We start from the raw sequence: 17,208 nt of genomic DNA, 5'->3' as shown, positions 1-17,208 counted from the left end.
AGTCAAGAAATGAAGTTCTATCTCCATCAATTCTTTGTCTCTGATACTATCTGCATATACTCTTGTCTTCTATTTTACAGAAAAGATCACAAATTCCTTCAAAAAATGTCTTTTCTCTACCTCTGGATCTGCATGTTGTCACCTCCTCTTTCTTCATTCACCTTCCAACCTCTACAGTCTTGATCCTTGAGCCCATCTCTTCCTGCTACCTTGAGAGTTTCTTCCATCATTTCACTTCCTTTAAATCTTTAGTGTCCCTTGCTGCCTGCTGAATTTTCTTCTTCCTGCCAGACTAGAGCATATTTTCCTATATTTTATTTATCAGTCTGGCTTTCCATGCTTAGATCTTTGTCCCAATACTCACTGAACAGGGCAGCCTTTTCTTACCAGTGTAAAGCCACTTTAATCATATACAAAACCCCCATGTGTATTAATACACATCCGCATGCAGTGTGTTCAGTCATTTCGGTATTGTCTGACTCTTTGTGACTCTATGGACTGTAGCCCACCAGGCCCCTCTGTCCATGGGATTCTCCAGGCAAGAATACTGGAGTGGGTTGGCATGCCCTCCTTCAGGGGATCTTCCCAACCCAGGGATCTATCCCACGTCTCTTATGTCTCCTGCATTGGCAGGTGGGTTTTTTTCTTTACCACTAGTGCCACCTGGGAAGCCCAATTTTGGGATTGGTTTTATTCTCCCCACTGATCTATGTTTCTATTTCTGCATTAACCACATAGTTCTAAATTACTATAGGTTAAGTATATTTTTTGATGTTTCTCCTTTTTTAAACTTTCTTTAGGTATTCTTATTCATTCTTCTTACTAATTAACTTCCTAATTAGCTCAAATTTATTTTTTCATTGATAGTCACTTTTATTGAGAAATATACTTTTAAGAACCAATTTTCTTTAATAAAATTCCATTTGAATTTTGTTTAGGATTTCACTGAATTTATAGATTAGTTCAGGAAAAGTTAAAATCTTTGCAATGAGTATTCTCATCCTATTCCAATGAAAACATCTCCAGCAAGTTTTTTTCATGTAGATTTTATACACGTTTTGTTAAATTTGTTCTTAGCTATTTTAGACTTTTCTCTGTGTTGTTAATGGATGTTTTCTGTAATTCATATACAGGAAATAAAGAAAATTGTAAATTTAACTTATGTGGGGCTACCTGATGCAATTCTGCTCTTAATATTTCACTGATTTTCAGTTGATTGTCTTAGTTTTTAGTATGACAATCGTAGCATCTGCAAATGATAGGTCCCCTCATCTTCCTTTTTCTCCTTAAATATTTATATATCTTTACTTCTCTCCAACTTTTCTATATCACATTTCTTTACTTCATTTGCTATTTTTTCCAAAACAGTATGGAATAATCACAATACTAGTGAAAGCAATCATTCTTCTCATATTCCTAATGGTACTGGGATTTCTTCCAAATGTTACTGGGTATGAGGATTGCTGTAGGTTCAAGTAGATAAGCTTTATCAAGAAAGTTTCCTTCTATTTCTGGATTACTAGAGTGAGATTTTTTTTTTTAATTTAGGAAGAAGTTTAACCCATGGGATCTAGAAATCTACTTAATCTCCTTTAATTTATTAATATAATGAAACATATTAATAAATACCCTAATGTTTATCTATAGAGTGAGTGGGGATATTTTCCCTTTTCTTTTTGTGTTCCAGAAGCATTACTTAACATCTTTGTTGAACTCTCATATAATCCCACTTGGATTTGGGGCCTTTGGGGGAGGCAAAACCATAAAACCCCTAAAAGATAAGACAGGAGAATACCCGGGTGACCTTTGTTATGGTGATTATTTTTGAGATACAACATCAAGGCACCACCTATACAATAAATAATTGATAAGCTAGACTTCATTAAAATTTAAAAGGTGTGCTCTGTGAAAGACTATGTAAAAGGAATGAGAAGACAAGACAGTGACTGGGAGAAAATATTGGCAAAAGCCACTTCTGATAAAAGATAGTCATCCAAAACACACAAAGAACTCTTACAACAATAAGAAAACTAACAACCCAATAAAAAAGTGCTAAAGATCTTAATACCTCACTGAAGAAAATACAGAAAAGGGAAATACGCATATGTAAAAGATGGCAAAAACACATATGAAAAGATGTTCCATGTTGTATGTCATCAGGGAAATGCAAATTAAAACAATGAGATACAACTACACACACTGTTAGAGTGCCCCGAATCTGGAATGCTAAAAGCACCAAATGCTGGTGAGCATGTCGTCCAGTAGGAACTCTCCTTTATTGCTGGTGCGAATGCAAAACGCTGTAGCCACTTTGGAAGACAATTTGGTGGTTTCTTTCAAAACTAAACATACTCTTACCATATGATCTAGCAATCACACTCCTTGGTACTTACACAAAGGAGATAAAAACTTATGTCCAAAAACATGCACACAAATGTTTCAAGCAGCTGTATTCAGAATCGTCAAAACTTGGAAGCAACCAAGATGTCCTTCAATAGATGGACCATACTAATAACTATGGTATGTTCTGACAATGGGACATCATTTGTGCTAAAAGAAAATGAGCTATCAAGTTAGCAAAGACATGGAGAAAACCTAAATGCTTAATACTGAGAAAAAAGCTGATCTGAAAAGGCTACATATTGCATGCTTTCAATTATGTGAAATTCTGGAAAAGGCAAGACTATGGCAACAAGAAAAATATCAGTGGTTGCTGGCGGTAGGGATCGGTGAAGTTTGAATAAGTGGAGTACAAAGGATTTTCTGGGCAGTGAAAACACTCTACATGATATCATAAAGATGGATACATATTATACATTTGTTCAAACATAGAATATACAACACCAAGAGTGAATCCCAATGTAAAACTATAGACTTTGGGTGATATGATGTGTCAATGTAGGTTCATCAGTTATAGCACACGTACCACCTTGAGTGGGTGTCAATAATGGTGAAGGCTCTGCATGTGTAGAGGCAGAGAATATATGGGAAATCTCTGTATCTTCCTCTCACTTTTGCTGAGAAGCTAAAACTTCTCTAAAAAAAGTACTAACTGGGAAAATATTAACACATCTAAATAATTATTGCATTAAATAAAAATCGATATGACTAATCTACAGTTCAGTTCACTTCAGTTCAGTCGCTCAGTCGTGTCCTACTCTTTGCAACCCCATGAATCGCAGCACGCCAGGCCTCCCTGTCCATCACCAACTCCTGGAGTTCACTCAGACTCATGTCCATCGAGTCAGTGATGCCATCCAGCCATCTCATCCTCTGTCGTCCCCTTCTCCTCCTGCCCTCAATCCCTCCCAGCATCAGAATCTTTTCCAGTGAGTCAACTCTTCGCATGAGGTGGCCAAAGTACTGGACTTTCAGCTTTAGCATCATTCCTTCCAAAGAAATCCTAGGGCTGATCTCCTTTAGAATGGACTGGTTGGATCTCCTTGCAGTCCAAGGGACTCTCAAGAGTCTTCTCCAAAACCACAGTTCAAAAGCATCAATCCTTTGGCACTCAGCTTTCTTTATAGCCCAACTCTCACATCCATACATGACCACTGGAAAAACCATATCCTTGACTAGACGGATCTTTGTTGGCAAAGTAATGTCTCTGTTTTTGAATATGCTATCTAGGTTGGTCATAACTTTCCTTCCAAGGAGTAAGCGTCTTTTAATTTCATGGCTGCAGTCACCATCTGCAGTGATTTTGGAGCCCCCAAAAATAAAGTCTGACACTGTTTCCCCATATATTTCCCATGAAGTGGTGGGACCGGATGCCATGATCTTTGTTTTCTGAATGTTGAGCTGTAGGCCAACTTTTTCACTCTCCTCTTTCACTTTCATCAAGAGGCTTTTTAGTTCCTCTTCACTTTCTGCCATACACACACACACACTAATCTACAAGTCAATAATAAATGAGAAAAGCACATATGAAAACCAATGTATTGTAGCTAAAAAAACCACAATACTTTGAAGAAAATATTGTTTTAAAATGTATTTAATATTGGGGGGGGGTAAAGTTCAAAATCAATAAACTAAGTACTCAAACCAGGAAAGCAGAAAAAGAACAATAAAATAAACTTCCAAAAGGAAGAGATTCCTAAAAAGAAGCAATAAATACAATTTACAATAATTTGATCAATAAAATAAAATAGTTTCTTTGAAAATATCTATAAAATAGCCAATGGAAAGTTTGAGTGGAAAGCATAAATAACATTAAGAATGAGAATGGAAAAATACCAGAAGAAAAATTTTAGATTGACTGGGATTGAACAACTTCCTATCAACACCTTTTAAAATCTGGATGAAATAGACAAGTCTCTGGGAAAATATAAATTATTAAAATCTACTCAAAAAGAGGTAGGAAATCCCAAAAGACTAAAAACAAGAGGAAACTAGAAAAGATCTAGTTTGTTTCTAGAAACAAAAAATCTCCCAAAGGCACCTAATCCAAGTGGGATTATGGGTGAGTTCAACAAAGAAGACTTTAGATAACTCTTCAGGAACATTAAAAAACAAAACAAAACAACTCATTCGATACCTAAACATGATCCTTCTATTCCTGGCCTATGATCCATTCCGAGTTGATTTTTGTGAAGAGTATAAGGTCTGTATCTAGACTGATTTTTTTGTAATGAATGTCCAATTGTCCCAGCACCGTTTATTGAAAAGATTATCTTTGCTCAATTCTATTGACTTTACTCCTTTGCCAAATATCAGCTGACTAATTATATGTGGGTCTGTTCATGGGCTTTCTGTTCCGCTGATCTGTTAGTCTTGCGCTTCATCAATACTACATTGCCTTATTTCTATAGCTTTAGAGTAAGTCTCGTGGTTGAGTCCTGTCAGTCCTCCAACTTGTTCTTATCTTTCAGTGTTGTGTTGACTGGTCCAGGTCTTTTGTCTCTACATATAAACTTTAGATAAGTTTGTCAATAGCCACAAAAGAAGTTGCCAGAATTTTTTTTTTTACTAGGATTGGTTAAGATCAAGTTGGGAAGAACAGACATCTTGATACTATCAACTCTTTCAATCCATGGATGTGTAACATCTCTCCATTTATTTGCTTTTGTGATTTCACCCAGAGTATTGCAGTTTTCTCCATAATGATCTTGTGCACATTTTGTTAGATTTATACCTAAGTTTATGGGGTCGCACAGAGTCGGAAACGACTGAAGTGACTTAGCATAGCATACCTAAGTTTTGAGTTGGACAAAAAGTTCCTTCAGGTTTTTCTGTACAATAATATGAAAAATCCAAATGAACTTTCTGGCCAATCCACATTTAATTTTTTGGATCTAAATGCAAATGATACTATGTTTTTAATTTCAAATTCCACTTGTTCAGCAAAGATATTTAGGAAAGTGATTGACTTTCATATATTAACCTTACACCCTGCAACTTCACTATAATTGCTTACTAGTTTCAAAGTTTTTTGGTTGCTTCTCCTGAATTTTCTACCCTATCATGTCATCTATGGACAATTTTATTTCTTCCTTTCCAATGTGTACTCTTTATTTCCTTTCCTTGTCTTATTGCGTTAGGTCGCACTTCCAGTACAGTGTTGAATAGGAGTAGTAAGAAGGAACACCTTTGCATTGTTTTTGATCTTAGTGAGTGAGACAGCTGTGATATAATTTTTAAAGTTTTGGAATTTATTGATACTTTTTTTTTGGGGGGGTAATAGATAAAATTGTATAATTTTAATGAATTTGGGGAAAATTAATTCTTTGGGGGCAAAATATATATACTTATATTTGTATGTGCACATGGAGTCTCCTGCCTTGGAGGCAGATTCTTTACCATCTGAGCCATCAGGGAAGCCCTAAACTATACATATATACACATATACCTATATGCACATATACCTATGGATCAAGCTTATTAAATTACTCAGATTTTTCATGTTATTCTTTTTCAAGTCATATAAATCATTATTTTCTCAGAATTATAGCTCCTAGAACTAACTGTAAGGGACGTCAAAATAATCAGATCCACACAAGCAGGGTATTATCTCATAGTTGAGACACAGAAAGATTAAATAATCTGCCCAAGGATACACAGCTAATGAATAACAAAATAAGAATTAGAAATATACAACATAATATAATTAACAGTTCCGTATGTTATAAGGAAGTTGAGAGTAAGTCCTAAGAGTTCTCATCACACACATAAAATATTTTTTATTTAATATTATGTCTATATGAGATGATGGATGTTCACTAAACTTGTGGTAATTATTTCATGATGAAAGTCAAATCTTTATGCTGTACACCTTAAATTTATCCAGTCCTGTATGTCAATTATATCTCCATAAAACTGGAAGAAAATAAAGAGAAGAGTCCAGGCCTTTGAAGTGAAACTATAAACAGGATGTCTGTCAGGGTCCATCATCCTTCCTGTCTGAAGACAGACCACCTTAAAAATGTAAATCAATGCTATATTCAAGAACTGTTGTTACTAGTAACAATATGGACTGCATACCCAATAAGATGCCGTTTGTTTATATTTACCTAGAAAAGTAGAAGGTGAAATCTTCAAGTTGGAGATGCTACTTAAAGATTTTAAAGAGAAAATTTATAAAAGCAAACGTACTTCAGCTGTCTCTCTTCCTGTGAATTCTCCAATCAACCTGGATGACTTGTCATTCACATCCTCTCCACCCTTAAATGAGGTAATACAGCAACCTACAGCTAATTTCATGCCAGGAAAAATGGTTTTTATGTATGTATAGAATCCTAATTTATGGAATCACTGAATTCTATCTTAACATTTCATGAAAATTTAACTTTCCAAAGGCCTATGAATCATTATTTAAAGTAGAACCAGATTTTAAAAATTAGAAGCTATTTCAAGTGTTGGTTTTTGAAATTTCTTATTGGTTTAGGATGTAACAGTGCAGCTTAAACAGATGAACTGCTGAAGAACTATTTCTTCTGGATGAATAATAACATTTTTGTAGATTGTGTGTGCCTGGAAGAAATCATTTTTCTTCTTAATAGCTTTGTACTCTCCCTGCTACATAATAGCATACTCACTGAAAGAACTATTTTCCACGAGTCCACTTCTACGTTTTCTTTCTCTCAAGTTAAACTCTTTTGGATTGTCTATGTATGCAAGATCACGAATTCAAATTGATCACCACAGTCTCTCCATTCTTTTTGTAACCTCAAATATAAGACCATTTCAGACCAAATTAAAATTCCAACAAATGGAAACATCTGAATGATTGTGGATGTTACTCAAACTTAAATAGATTTTAGTCAGAGTTAAGGACAGGATGTATGTTCAGTTCAGTTCAGTTACTCAGTTGTGTCTGACTCTGCGACCCCATGGACTGTAGCACATCGGGCTTCCCTGTCCATCACCAACCCCGGGAGTTTGCTCAACTCACGTCAATCATGTCGGTGATGCCATCCAACCATCTCCTCCTCTGTCATCCCCTTCTCCTCCTGCCCTCAATTTTTTCCAGCATCGGGGTTTTTTCAAATGAGTCAGTTCTTCACATCAGGTGGCCAAAGTACTGGAGTTTCAGCTTCAACATCAGTCCTTCCAATGAATATTCAGGACTGATTTCCTTTAGGATGGACTGGTTGGGATCTCTTTGCAGTTCAAGGGACTCTCAGGAGTCTTCTCCAACACCACAGTTCAAAAGCATCAATTCTTCGACGCTCAGTTTCTTTATAGTCCAACTCTCATATCCACACATGACCACTGGAAAAACCATAACTTTGACTAGACAGACCTTTTTTGGCAAAGTAATGTCTCTGCTTTTTAATATGCTGTCTAGGTTGGCCATGGCCTTTCTTCCAAGGAGCAAGCGTCTTTTAATTTCATGACTGCAGTCACCATCTGCAGTGATTTTGGAGCCCAAAAAAGAAAGGCTCTCCCTATAATGTTTCCCCATCTATTTGCCATGAAGTGATGGGACCGGATGCCACGATCTTAGTTTTCTAAATGTTGAGCTTAAGACAACTTTTTCACTCTCCTCTTTCACCTTCATCAAGAGGCTCTTTAGTTCTTCTTTGCTTTCTGCCATAGAGTGGTTTCATCTACATATTTGAGGTTATTGATATTTCTCCCGGCAATCCTGATTCCAGATTGTGCTTCATCCAGTCCAGCAGTTCTCATGATGTATTCTTCATAGACGTTAAATAAGCAGGGTGACAATATACAGCCTTTACGTCCTCCTTTCCTGATTTGGAACCAGTCTGTTGTTCCATGTCCATTTCTAACTGCTGCTTCTTGACTTGCATACAGAATTCTCAGGAGGGAGGTCAGGTGGTCTGGTATTCCCATCTTTTTCAGAATTTGCCACAGTTTGTTGTGATTCACACAGTCAAAGGCTTTGGTGTAGTCAATAAAGCAGAAGTAGATGTTTTTCTGGAACTCTCTTGCTTTTTTGATGAGTCAACAGATGTTGGCAGTTTGATCTCTGGTTCTTCTGCTTTTTCTGAATCCAGCTTGACCATCTGGAAGTTCACGGTTCACATACTGTTGCAGCCTGGATTGGAGAATTTTGAGCCTTAATTTGCTAGCATGTGAGATAAGCACAATTGTGCAGTAGTTTGAACATTCTTTGGCATTGCCTTTTTTGGGGATTGGAATGAAAACTGATCTTTTCCAGTCCTGTGGCCACTGCCAAGTTTTCCAAATTTACTGGCATATTGAGTGCAACACTTTCACAGCATCAGCAGCAGCATCTGGAATTCTATCACCTCCAGTAGCTTTGTTCATAGAGACGCTTCCTAAGGTCCACTTGACTTCACACTCCAGGATGACTGGTTCTAGGTGAGTGATCACCCCATGGTGGTTATCTGAGCCATTAAGATATTTTTTGTATAGTTCTTCTGTATATTCTTGTCACCTCTTAATATCTTCTGCTTCTGTTAAGTCCATAGCATTTCTGTCCTTTATTGTGCCCATCTTTGCATAAAATATTCCCTTGGTATCTCTAATTTCCTTAAATAGATCTCTAGTCTTTCCCATTCTATTGTTTTCCTGTTTCTTTGCATAGATCACTTAGAAAGTCTTTCTTATCTCTCCTTGCTATTCTTTGGAACTCTGCATTCAAATGGGTATATCTTTCCTTTTTTCCTTTGCCTTTAGCTTCTTTTCACAGCTATTTGTAAGGCCTCCTCAGACAACCATTTTGCCATTTTGCATTTCTTTTTCTTGGGGATGGTCTTGATCACTTCCTCCTGTACAATGTCACAAACCTCCATCCATAGTTCTTCAGGCACTCTGTCTATCAGATCTAATCTCTTGAATGTTTGTCACTTCCACCTTGAATCTGTTTGTCAAATTCCTTACAAATAATAATAAGGGATTTGATTTAGGTCATACCTGAATGGTCTAGTGGTTTTCGCTACTTTCTTCAATTTAAGTCTGAATTTTACAATACAGAGTTCATGATCTGAGCCACAGTCAGCTCCTGGTCTTGTTTTTGCTGACTGTATAGAGCTTCTCCACCTTTAGCTGTAAAGAATATAATCAATCTGACTTTGGTGTTGACCATCTGGTGATGTCCACGTGTACAGTCTTCTCTTGTTGGAAGAGGGTGTTTGCTGTGGCCAGTGCGTTCTCTTGGCAAAACTCTGTTAGCCTTTGCCCTACTTCATTTTGTACTCCAAGGCCAAATTTGCATGTTACTCCAGGTATCTCTTGACTTCCTACTTTTGCATTCCAGACAGGTGTTGAAGATTATACAAATGTTAGCCCTTCCAAACAAGTTAGGTTTGCCTCCTCAGAACACTTACAAAATCCGACCTGGCAAAATCCCATTCATTCAAGCCTCATCTTCAGAGTTAGGCCATTTATATGACCTGACCCTGATGCACAGCCACCCGCCCCAAGGCAGAATTCTTTGCCCCAGCCTCTGTGTCCCCATACAACTGTGTCTCATTTGTCTTGCACCTTTGTACCCATCTTTGCAGCCCAAACATTTAAGTGAATGCCCAACATGGAGTGCATACTCAGTATAGTAAACTCTGAGCCAGGGTGGTTTTAACAAATGATCTCAAAGGTTCACAGCTGGTTCTCTCTCTCGTCCTGAGCCAGTTAGCTTCAGCATGGTGTGAACGAGCCTAGTGAGGCAGCCCAGCCTCCTGGTCAGCACTCCATGAGGTATGGGTTTGCTCTTAATGGGTCCCAAGTTTACAGCAACTGTTGCAAGATGATGAGGACTCTATAACTTTGTGATAAATAGCCCTGAAAAGAGAGTCTACTGCTAGTATTACCTATTCATTCAGCAAATATTTATTGCTAAATGTTAGGCACTTTTCTAAGTATTAGGGATACAATATAAATAAGACAGACAAATCACCTACTGTCAAGGTGCTTACATTTCTGTGAGGGACACATGCAATGAACAGATAAAATTAACGTGGAACTACAGAATGTTAAAAGTGTTATGCAGGTGCCAGTAATAATGCATTTTTATGACTCTGAAGTCAGACTGTCTGGGTTCAAATCCAGGCTCTGTCACTGATCAGCTTTGTGACCTTAAGAAAGTTATGTAACCTCTCTGAGCCTGTTTCTTCCTGTGTAAAGTGAGGCTAATAATACCTATCTAAGCTTCCAACTCCTCTTCAGCAAAAAGACTTTGCAAACTGTAAAGGTGTGAACCAGGATAACTATTATGTTTGCTATAATTTTGTCATTATCATTTTAGATCCAGGGGTTTTTAATCCCAGTATTTCTAGTGTGTTTATAATGAAATATCTCAAAGTTGGTCCCAAGACTAGCAGCATTGGCTTCACCTGGCAGCTTCTTGGAACTTTTAATGATGTAATGAGGATATTTAAGTGAGTTAATATATATACTTAAGACAGGACCTGGCTCATAGTAACTATATTACCTGGGGGTAGCTACCTTGGTCATGATGGGATTTGACCAAAAGTAACTCACTGGGGGAGGTTAGGGTCAGAGGTGAGATGTGAATTGAGTACTGGGGGATGAGGAGGAGGCAGCTAGGTGAGGAGTCTGGGGAAAGAGACTCGAGGCAGGAGAATGCAATGCCTTAAGGACACAGAACTGATTTGAGTCCATTCCTATGGGACTGCAGCCCTAAGGGCAAATCCTCTTGCGGCTCCCCAGTTACTCAAGGACCACTCCAGCCGTTCTGCAGGGCTCCCAGAGGGGACAGGAGGCCCCCTTTTCTGAGGAGCTGGCCCCACAGCCCTAGCAAAGAGTGCAGCGACAGGCTCCTCCTGAGGGTTCAAGAGGGAGAAGTGGACAGTGGGTTCCACGGGAGCCTGGCTGCCTGGGTTGGGGGGAACCCTCTGCACAAAGGCGTCTGGGGGAGGGAGGGTGAGAAAAAGGCAAGTGGTCGCTTGACGCCCCCACCACACTCTACTTCAGGCTACTCCTTCCCACCATCCCCGGAGTACTGAAATTAAATTCTCAGTGACTTCACCAGACTAAACAAAAGCCGAATAATCCCCCAAAGTGGGGCTCAAGAACTGACTCTAAAATTCAAACTGCTTTTTAAAAAAAAAACAACAACAACAAAACAAAACAGACTAACCAGAGTAAATGGCCGTGAGGTTGTCTTCTGCTCCAGGGTAGCATCTAGGAGCCCCGTCCTGGCTCCGTTCAGCTCATTGCCTTGGCACTTTTACCCACCCAGTATGGCTGCCTGTGACTCTGAAATTAGCATAATTAAGATCACTTAGCTCTCCTTCTAATGGGTGTCCTGGATGTTAGTGCTGGTGAGAGCTGCCCACATGGCTAACCCTCCCCACTCTCTGAGCAAGCAGGAGAAAGCTTCCTGAGGCAGTTGTTCTAGATCAGGGCTTGTCTCCAACTGCAGGGTGTCGAGGACTCACCTGCCGGTCTTACTGCATTCTGGCTTTGATTCAACAGGTCTGGGGTGAGCCTACAGTTCTGCATTTCTAACAAGCTCCCAACTGATGCCAATGCTGTTGGTTTGGGGACCACATTTTGAGATAATTCCATTATAAAGGAATTGGAAATACTGGGATTAAAAACCCCTGGGCCTAAAATAATAATGACAAATTTATAATAAGCTGTAGACAATAATAATTCTGCTGGTTCAGAACTTTGCTGCTTGCAAAGACTTCTTGAAGAAAAAAGTTGAAAGCTTACAAAGGTGAAGAGACTTGTCCAGCACAAATGATGGGGGATACTGGATCCCAGGTCTCCCAACTCAGGTAGAGGGCACCCCTCTACATTCTTCTAATATAGTGAAAGTGAAAGTGTTAGTCTCTCAGTTGTGTCTGACTCTTTGAGACTCCATCGACTGTAGCCCACCAGGCTCCTCTACCCACGGATTCTCCAGGCAAGAATACTGGAGTGGGTTGCCATGCTCTCCTCCGGGGATCTTACCAACTCAGGATCGAATCCAGGTCTCCTGCACTGCAGGCAGACTCTTTACCATCTGAGTTACCAGGGAAATCTGAAGTGCAGGGGTATCCCTTGTAGGCCTATGAGTGATAAAAGAAAACACAGAGGGAGAGTGAAGTAAAAAAAAAAAAAAAAAAGCAAATCAGAAAACAGAGAAAAGTATAAAAAGGAACATTTCTCTGGGAGAAAAACTGGTCTTTTTTCTCTGACACACATGCTTTTTGCAGAAGTGGGGTCATACATGTATTGTTTTAGAATATACTTTTTTCATTTAACATTATATTGGGGGCCTCTCAACTGTTACTGAGTAAACCTACAGCTGCATTTTTAAGCACTGCTTTGTATTTCATTGTATGGGTAGACCCTGACTTATTAAACCAATCTCTTATTGATGGACATTCAATTGTTTCTGGTTCTTTGATAGGATAAACACTGCTTCAGTAAAATCATTTAACATGGAAACATTTGGCCAGAGTTGATTAGTTCCTTTGGAGAAAAATCTAGGATTGCAGATGATGGTTCAAAAGGTACATAGCGAAAATTTGATAAACTAGACTTTAGCAAAGTGGTGGCCACGGCAGTGCCTGGGAATGAAGGTGCCTTCAGCCTGAGCCAAACCAGGGCATCTGTTTTTTCTTTTAAACCTTCACTAAAGTGATAAATGAAAACTGATATTGTGCTAATCTGTATTTCTTTGACTGTTTGTAAAATTTACCCATTTTTGTAGGTTTCTTGGCCATTTCTACCACCTCTTTGACAGTATCAACATTTCAATTAATGTTTGCAAAACCACAGTCAATATTTTTAAGAAAGGTGGACAACCTAGAAAACACTAAGAGCAATCAGTGCTCACTATTGAGATCTTTATCATACAAAGTGCTCTGACACAGGTACGAAAGAGCCATAGATGTGTGGTTAACGACACAAGTACATGGGAAGGGCTCAGATGCCGGCTAGGTCACTCACTCTGTGTGACCCTGACAAGCAGCTTAAACTCTCTGAGTCACAGATTATTCATCACTAAAATGAGGACAACCTGCCAGGATGGTGGGAAGGGATAAAGGAGACGATATGAGAGGCACCTGGCACAAGGAACGATCAACACATTTTTGCCAATAAGAAAACACTGAAACCCAAACCCAAAAAATTGATGGATAAAAAAATAACTAAAAGTCACAAGTAGGGAATACGACCAATAAATAAACATATGGGGAAACATTTATCTCCTTTAACAACAGATGAAATGTTCATAACACAAGGGCCACCCCTACTTTTTAAGTGAACAAGAACATTTTCAAGAGAGAATTCCTGATGCAGAGGAAGGTGTGGCCAAGCAAGCTGCCCATGTTGGCAGCATGCAGTTCGTGCAGCTTTGGTGGAAAGCAATCAGGCCACGTGTATCATCACACAAACACGTTCACAACCTTTGACCCAGACACTTCCTAAGGAAGTAATTCAAAATATGGAAATATTTTGTACACTGTACAAAACATTCTATTTGTACAATGATGCTTCTTTCTCACCATTGTTTGTAATGGTGAGAAAAGTGTTTATTTTTTTGTTTACATAAAGGGTAAAACCATAGCAAGGGTGGTGTCAGCCCTTTCAGTTCCATAGTGTGATGTTTGGGTGTGTGTTAAACGGGGACATATAAACAATAATTTAGGCCTCTAGACAGTCTCTAAACCTTGTTTTAATTCACAGTTGAATACAGTGCTTTGGAAAGGCTTTTAGACTCTGCTGAACAGTGATCAGATTTAAATCAGTGAAGGATTTAAAAACCATCCTCAGTCTCTTCATCCTCTAGTGGAGTTTGGGGTAATTCGAAACCAAAGCAAAGAGAAAAAGACGGGGTGTGTGTTGGGGGAGTGTTCTGTCATCTGTAAACTAGACTTTTAAATGTCTGGAGAAGGAAGGAAGTCAAGGCAGTGTGGAATCTTCCTTTCTGTAAGCCCTAGGCCATTACAGCACAGAAACCCCGCCCCCTCTTCCCCCAACTCTCGCTCAAGCCAGAAAGAAGAGCGGAGGCGTCCGGCGATGGTGAGTCTGGAGGGGTCCGCACGCGTGCTGGGCTGTGCCCAAGCCCCTGAGGGGTGAGTCAAATCCTCGGTCGCATCCACATCTGTGTATGTTTTGTGGTGCAGGAGGAGCCCAGCACCGCCTCGGGGAGGCAGGACCGTGCAGAGACGACCAGTGCAAGCTGTGCCTTCTGCCTCCGCGTACTTCAGTGGTGAGGGTTCCCGGCTGCTAAATTCCCAGGGTGGGTGGGAGCCTGTTCTGGGATAATAACTCCAGCAAGGGTGGGCATCAACTCACTGAACGACCAGCAGCCACGAGCCAAGTTACAGAATCACAGACCTCAGGGTTGGACACAGTGACTGCCCTCTCTCTCAACTGACAAATCCCTTTAGCCGTGGCCCTCAACTGGGGACAGCTTCAACCTCACCGTGCACGCTCAGATGCATCAGTCGTGGCCGATTCTTTGTGACCCCATGGACTGTAGCCCTCCAGGCTCTTCTGTCCATGGGATTCTCCAGTCAAGAATACTGGAGTGGGTAGCCATTTCCTTCTCCAGAGATTCCTCCCGATCCAGGGATGGACCCCTCATCTCTTGCATTGGCAGGCGGATTCTTTACCACTTCATCATCTGGGAGGCCCTCAACCTTACCAGGGGACTTGAAAATAATGTATATGCCTCAGCCCCACCTACTGTATTAGCCTCCCGGGGGCGGAGCCCTTGTGGGAATATTTGTTTTAAATTTCCCCTGACTCTGATAGGCCCCTTGGTTAAGAATCACAACTACAGCATATGGAGGGTGGTTTGGCCTGAAGGCTCCCTTTGAACCTTGCCCACCTGGGAGATTATTATACACCACTGTATACTAGCTCCCACCCTCACTACTCTCCCCTCACAATGACTGAAAAATCTTCCCTATTGGGTCTCACCTCTGTCCCCCAGTCCCACCAGAAATAAGCCTAATTCCACATCTCAGGGTTTACTTCTCCCCTATCCCTCAGCAAGAAATCATCCAGGTGACAAGCTGTAAACTGGGTAACAAAGTGTAGATGTGAAACCCTAGGGAGAGACCCTTTATGGGTTTGAAACACTCTTAGGTCAACTGTTAGTCCCCATGGATTCAGAATCATTTATTTGAAGCTTCTATCAATCAGCCAGATGTGCCTCCTCCAAGCTTCCGAGGTACAGTGGACTGAGGCCAAACCTTGACTAATTGACCTTAGAAAGGTTGAAAGTCAAGGAGGGAGGGGCAGTTTAGTTACCACAATTACGTGTGTGTAATGTACGCTAATAAAGGCAGGTGACAAGGTCTGAAAGACTGCAGTTTCCTGTTAGAAAGCATTCCAGCATGGGAATAGGTAATTGTCATCAGGGTTCTATTGAGTTTCCACCCCCTAAAAAATCTCCATGTGTCATCTGGTGTGGACCATCGGTCTAATAAACCATCAGCTTTGACTCTCAGGGATAGAAGGGCCTTGAATAATGCCAACTCCCTCAGTCAACCCAGGCTCACTATTTTTATTTATTGAATTAAAATCTAGGTTTTGAGGTGTTTTTTTTTTGTTTTTTGTTTTTAGTAAATATAATAAAGGGCTTCCCTGGTGGTTCAGTGGTAAAGAATCTACCTGCCAATGCAGGAGATTCAGGTTTGATTCCTGGGTTGGGAAAATCCCCTGGAGGAGGAAGTGGCAACTCACTCCAGTATACTTGCTTGGGAAATCACATGGACAGAGGAGGCTGGTGGACTAGAGTCCATGGGGTCACAAAGAGTCGGACTGCTGCTACTGCTGCTAAGTCGGTTCAGTCGTGTCCGACTCTGTGCAACCCCATAGATGGCAGCCCACCAGGCTCCTCTGTCCCTGGGATTCTCCAGGCAAGAACACTGGACTGGGTTGCCATTTCCTTCTCCAATGCATTAAAGTGAAAAGTGAAAAGTGAAAGTGAAGTCGCTCAGTCATGTCCAACTCTTCTCGATCACATGGACTGCAGCCTACCAGGCTCCTAGCCATGGAATTTCCCAGGCAAGAATACTGGAGTGGGGTGCCATTGCCTTCTCCAAAGAGTCGGACATGACTTAGCAACTAAACAACAGTAATAAAAACAAGTATAATAAAAAATAGTCTGACATTTTAAAAACATTCTGATTAAGCATTCAAGGTACTAGATATTTCTCTACCAAATTTATAGTCTAGACCTCACAGAACCACTTAAGTACCAATACAGGGACCAATGTTCCAGACTACATTTTCTCTTTTATAACAAACAAGTTAGAAGGTAAAACACAGCCAAGTGTAAAATCAGATCTAACAGTAAATCTATTGCTGGCAATAGGCATGGTTTATCATTTGAAATCTTGGTAAACTACATCATCCTTGAGGAATTAATTGAACAGAAGACTGTATAGACTCTTTACTCTTTTAGAAGATTAGAGTTCTCTCAGATGGAATGTATTATCTATTTAGCCTACTGATGCACATACTGTTTGAAGGATATTTATATACATGCAGATAAATAACAATTATGCTACATGTAAAATGTTTATCCCTTTATGTCTGATGCAGAATTTTGGATTTAAGAGATTTTGGATTGCTGAAAAACTTTGTCTTGCTGAAAAACTGTCTTCTCAAGTAGAGCTTCCCTTAGCTGTTTGGCAAGAAGATTTTAGTGCACAAAGAAGTTTCAAAGAGGCGGAAAAAGAAAGTCGTGTATTAGACTGAGCTCACTTGAGCGCAATCCAAGTTTTCCACTTTGGAGAGCAGATGTTCACATGCCCCAGAGGAGGAGGGTGGAGGCAGAAAATAAGGTGTGAGAAAATATGTGACTCAGGA

General features: G+C 40.0%; 2 protein-coding genes across 2 annotated transcripts in view; one reads left to right on the top strand and one right to left on the bottom strand.

Annotated features, from left to right (window-relative positions):
- Positions 1 to 11,661, bottom strand: part of GPSM2 (G protein signaling modulator 2) — a 113,885-nt gene extending 102,224 nt beyond the window's left edge. The window contains exon 1 of the mRNA XM_086391566.1: positions 11,525 to 11,661. The gene's annotated coding sequence lies outside the window, so the exon portion shown is untranslated. The remainder of the gene's footprint in view (positions 1 to 11,524) is intronic.
- Positions 1 to 17,208, top strand: part of AKNAD1 (AKNA domain containing 1) — a 45,218-nt gene that overhangs the window by 16,279 nt on the left and 11,731 nt on the right. Inside the window, exons 6-7 of the mRNA XM_086391581.1 lie at positions 6,514 to 6,670; positions 14,508 to 14,593. Coding sequence (XP_086247707.1) covers positions 6,514 to 6,670; positions 14,508 to 14,593 — 243 coding nt within the window. The remainder of the gene's footprint in view (positions 1 to 6,513; positions 6,671 to 14,507; positions 14,594 to 17,208) is intronic.

Source organism: Bos grunniens, chromosome 3 (assembly GCF_055505025.1).
Source record: "Bos grunniens cultivar Pamir isolate PY7600 chromosome 3, Bosgru_T2T1.0, whole genome shotgun sequence".
Taxonomy (NCBI): domain Eukaryota; kingdom Metazoa; phylum Chordata; class Mammalia; order Artiodactyla; family Bovidae; genus Bos; species Bos grunniens.
The sequence above is the reverse complement of the archived record's forward strand: the minus strand, read 5'-3'. Positions and strand labels throughout refer to the sequence as shown.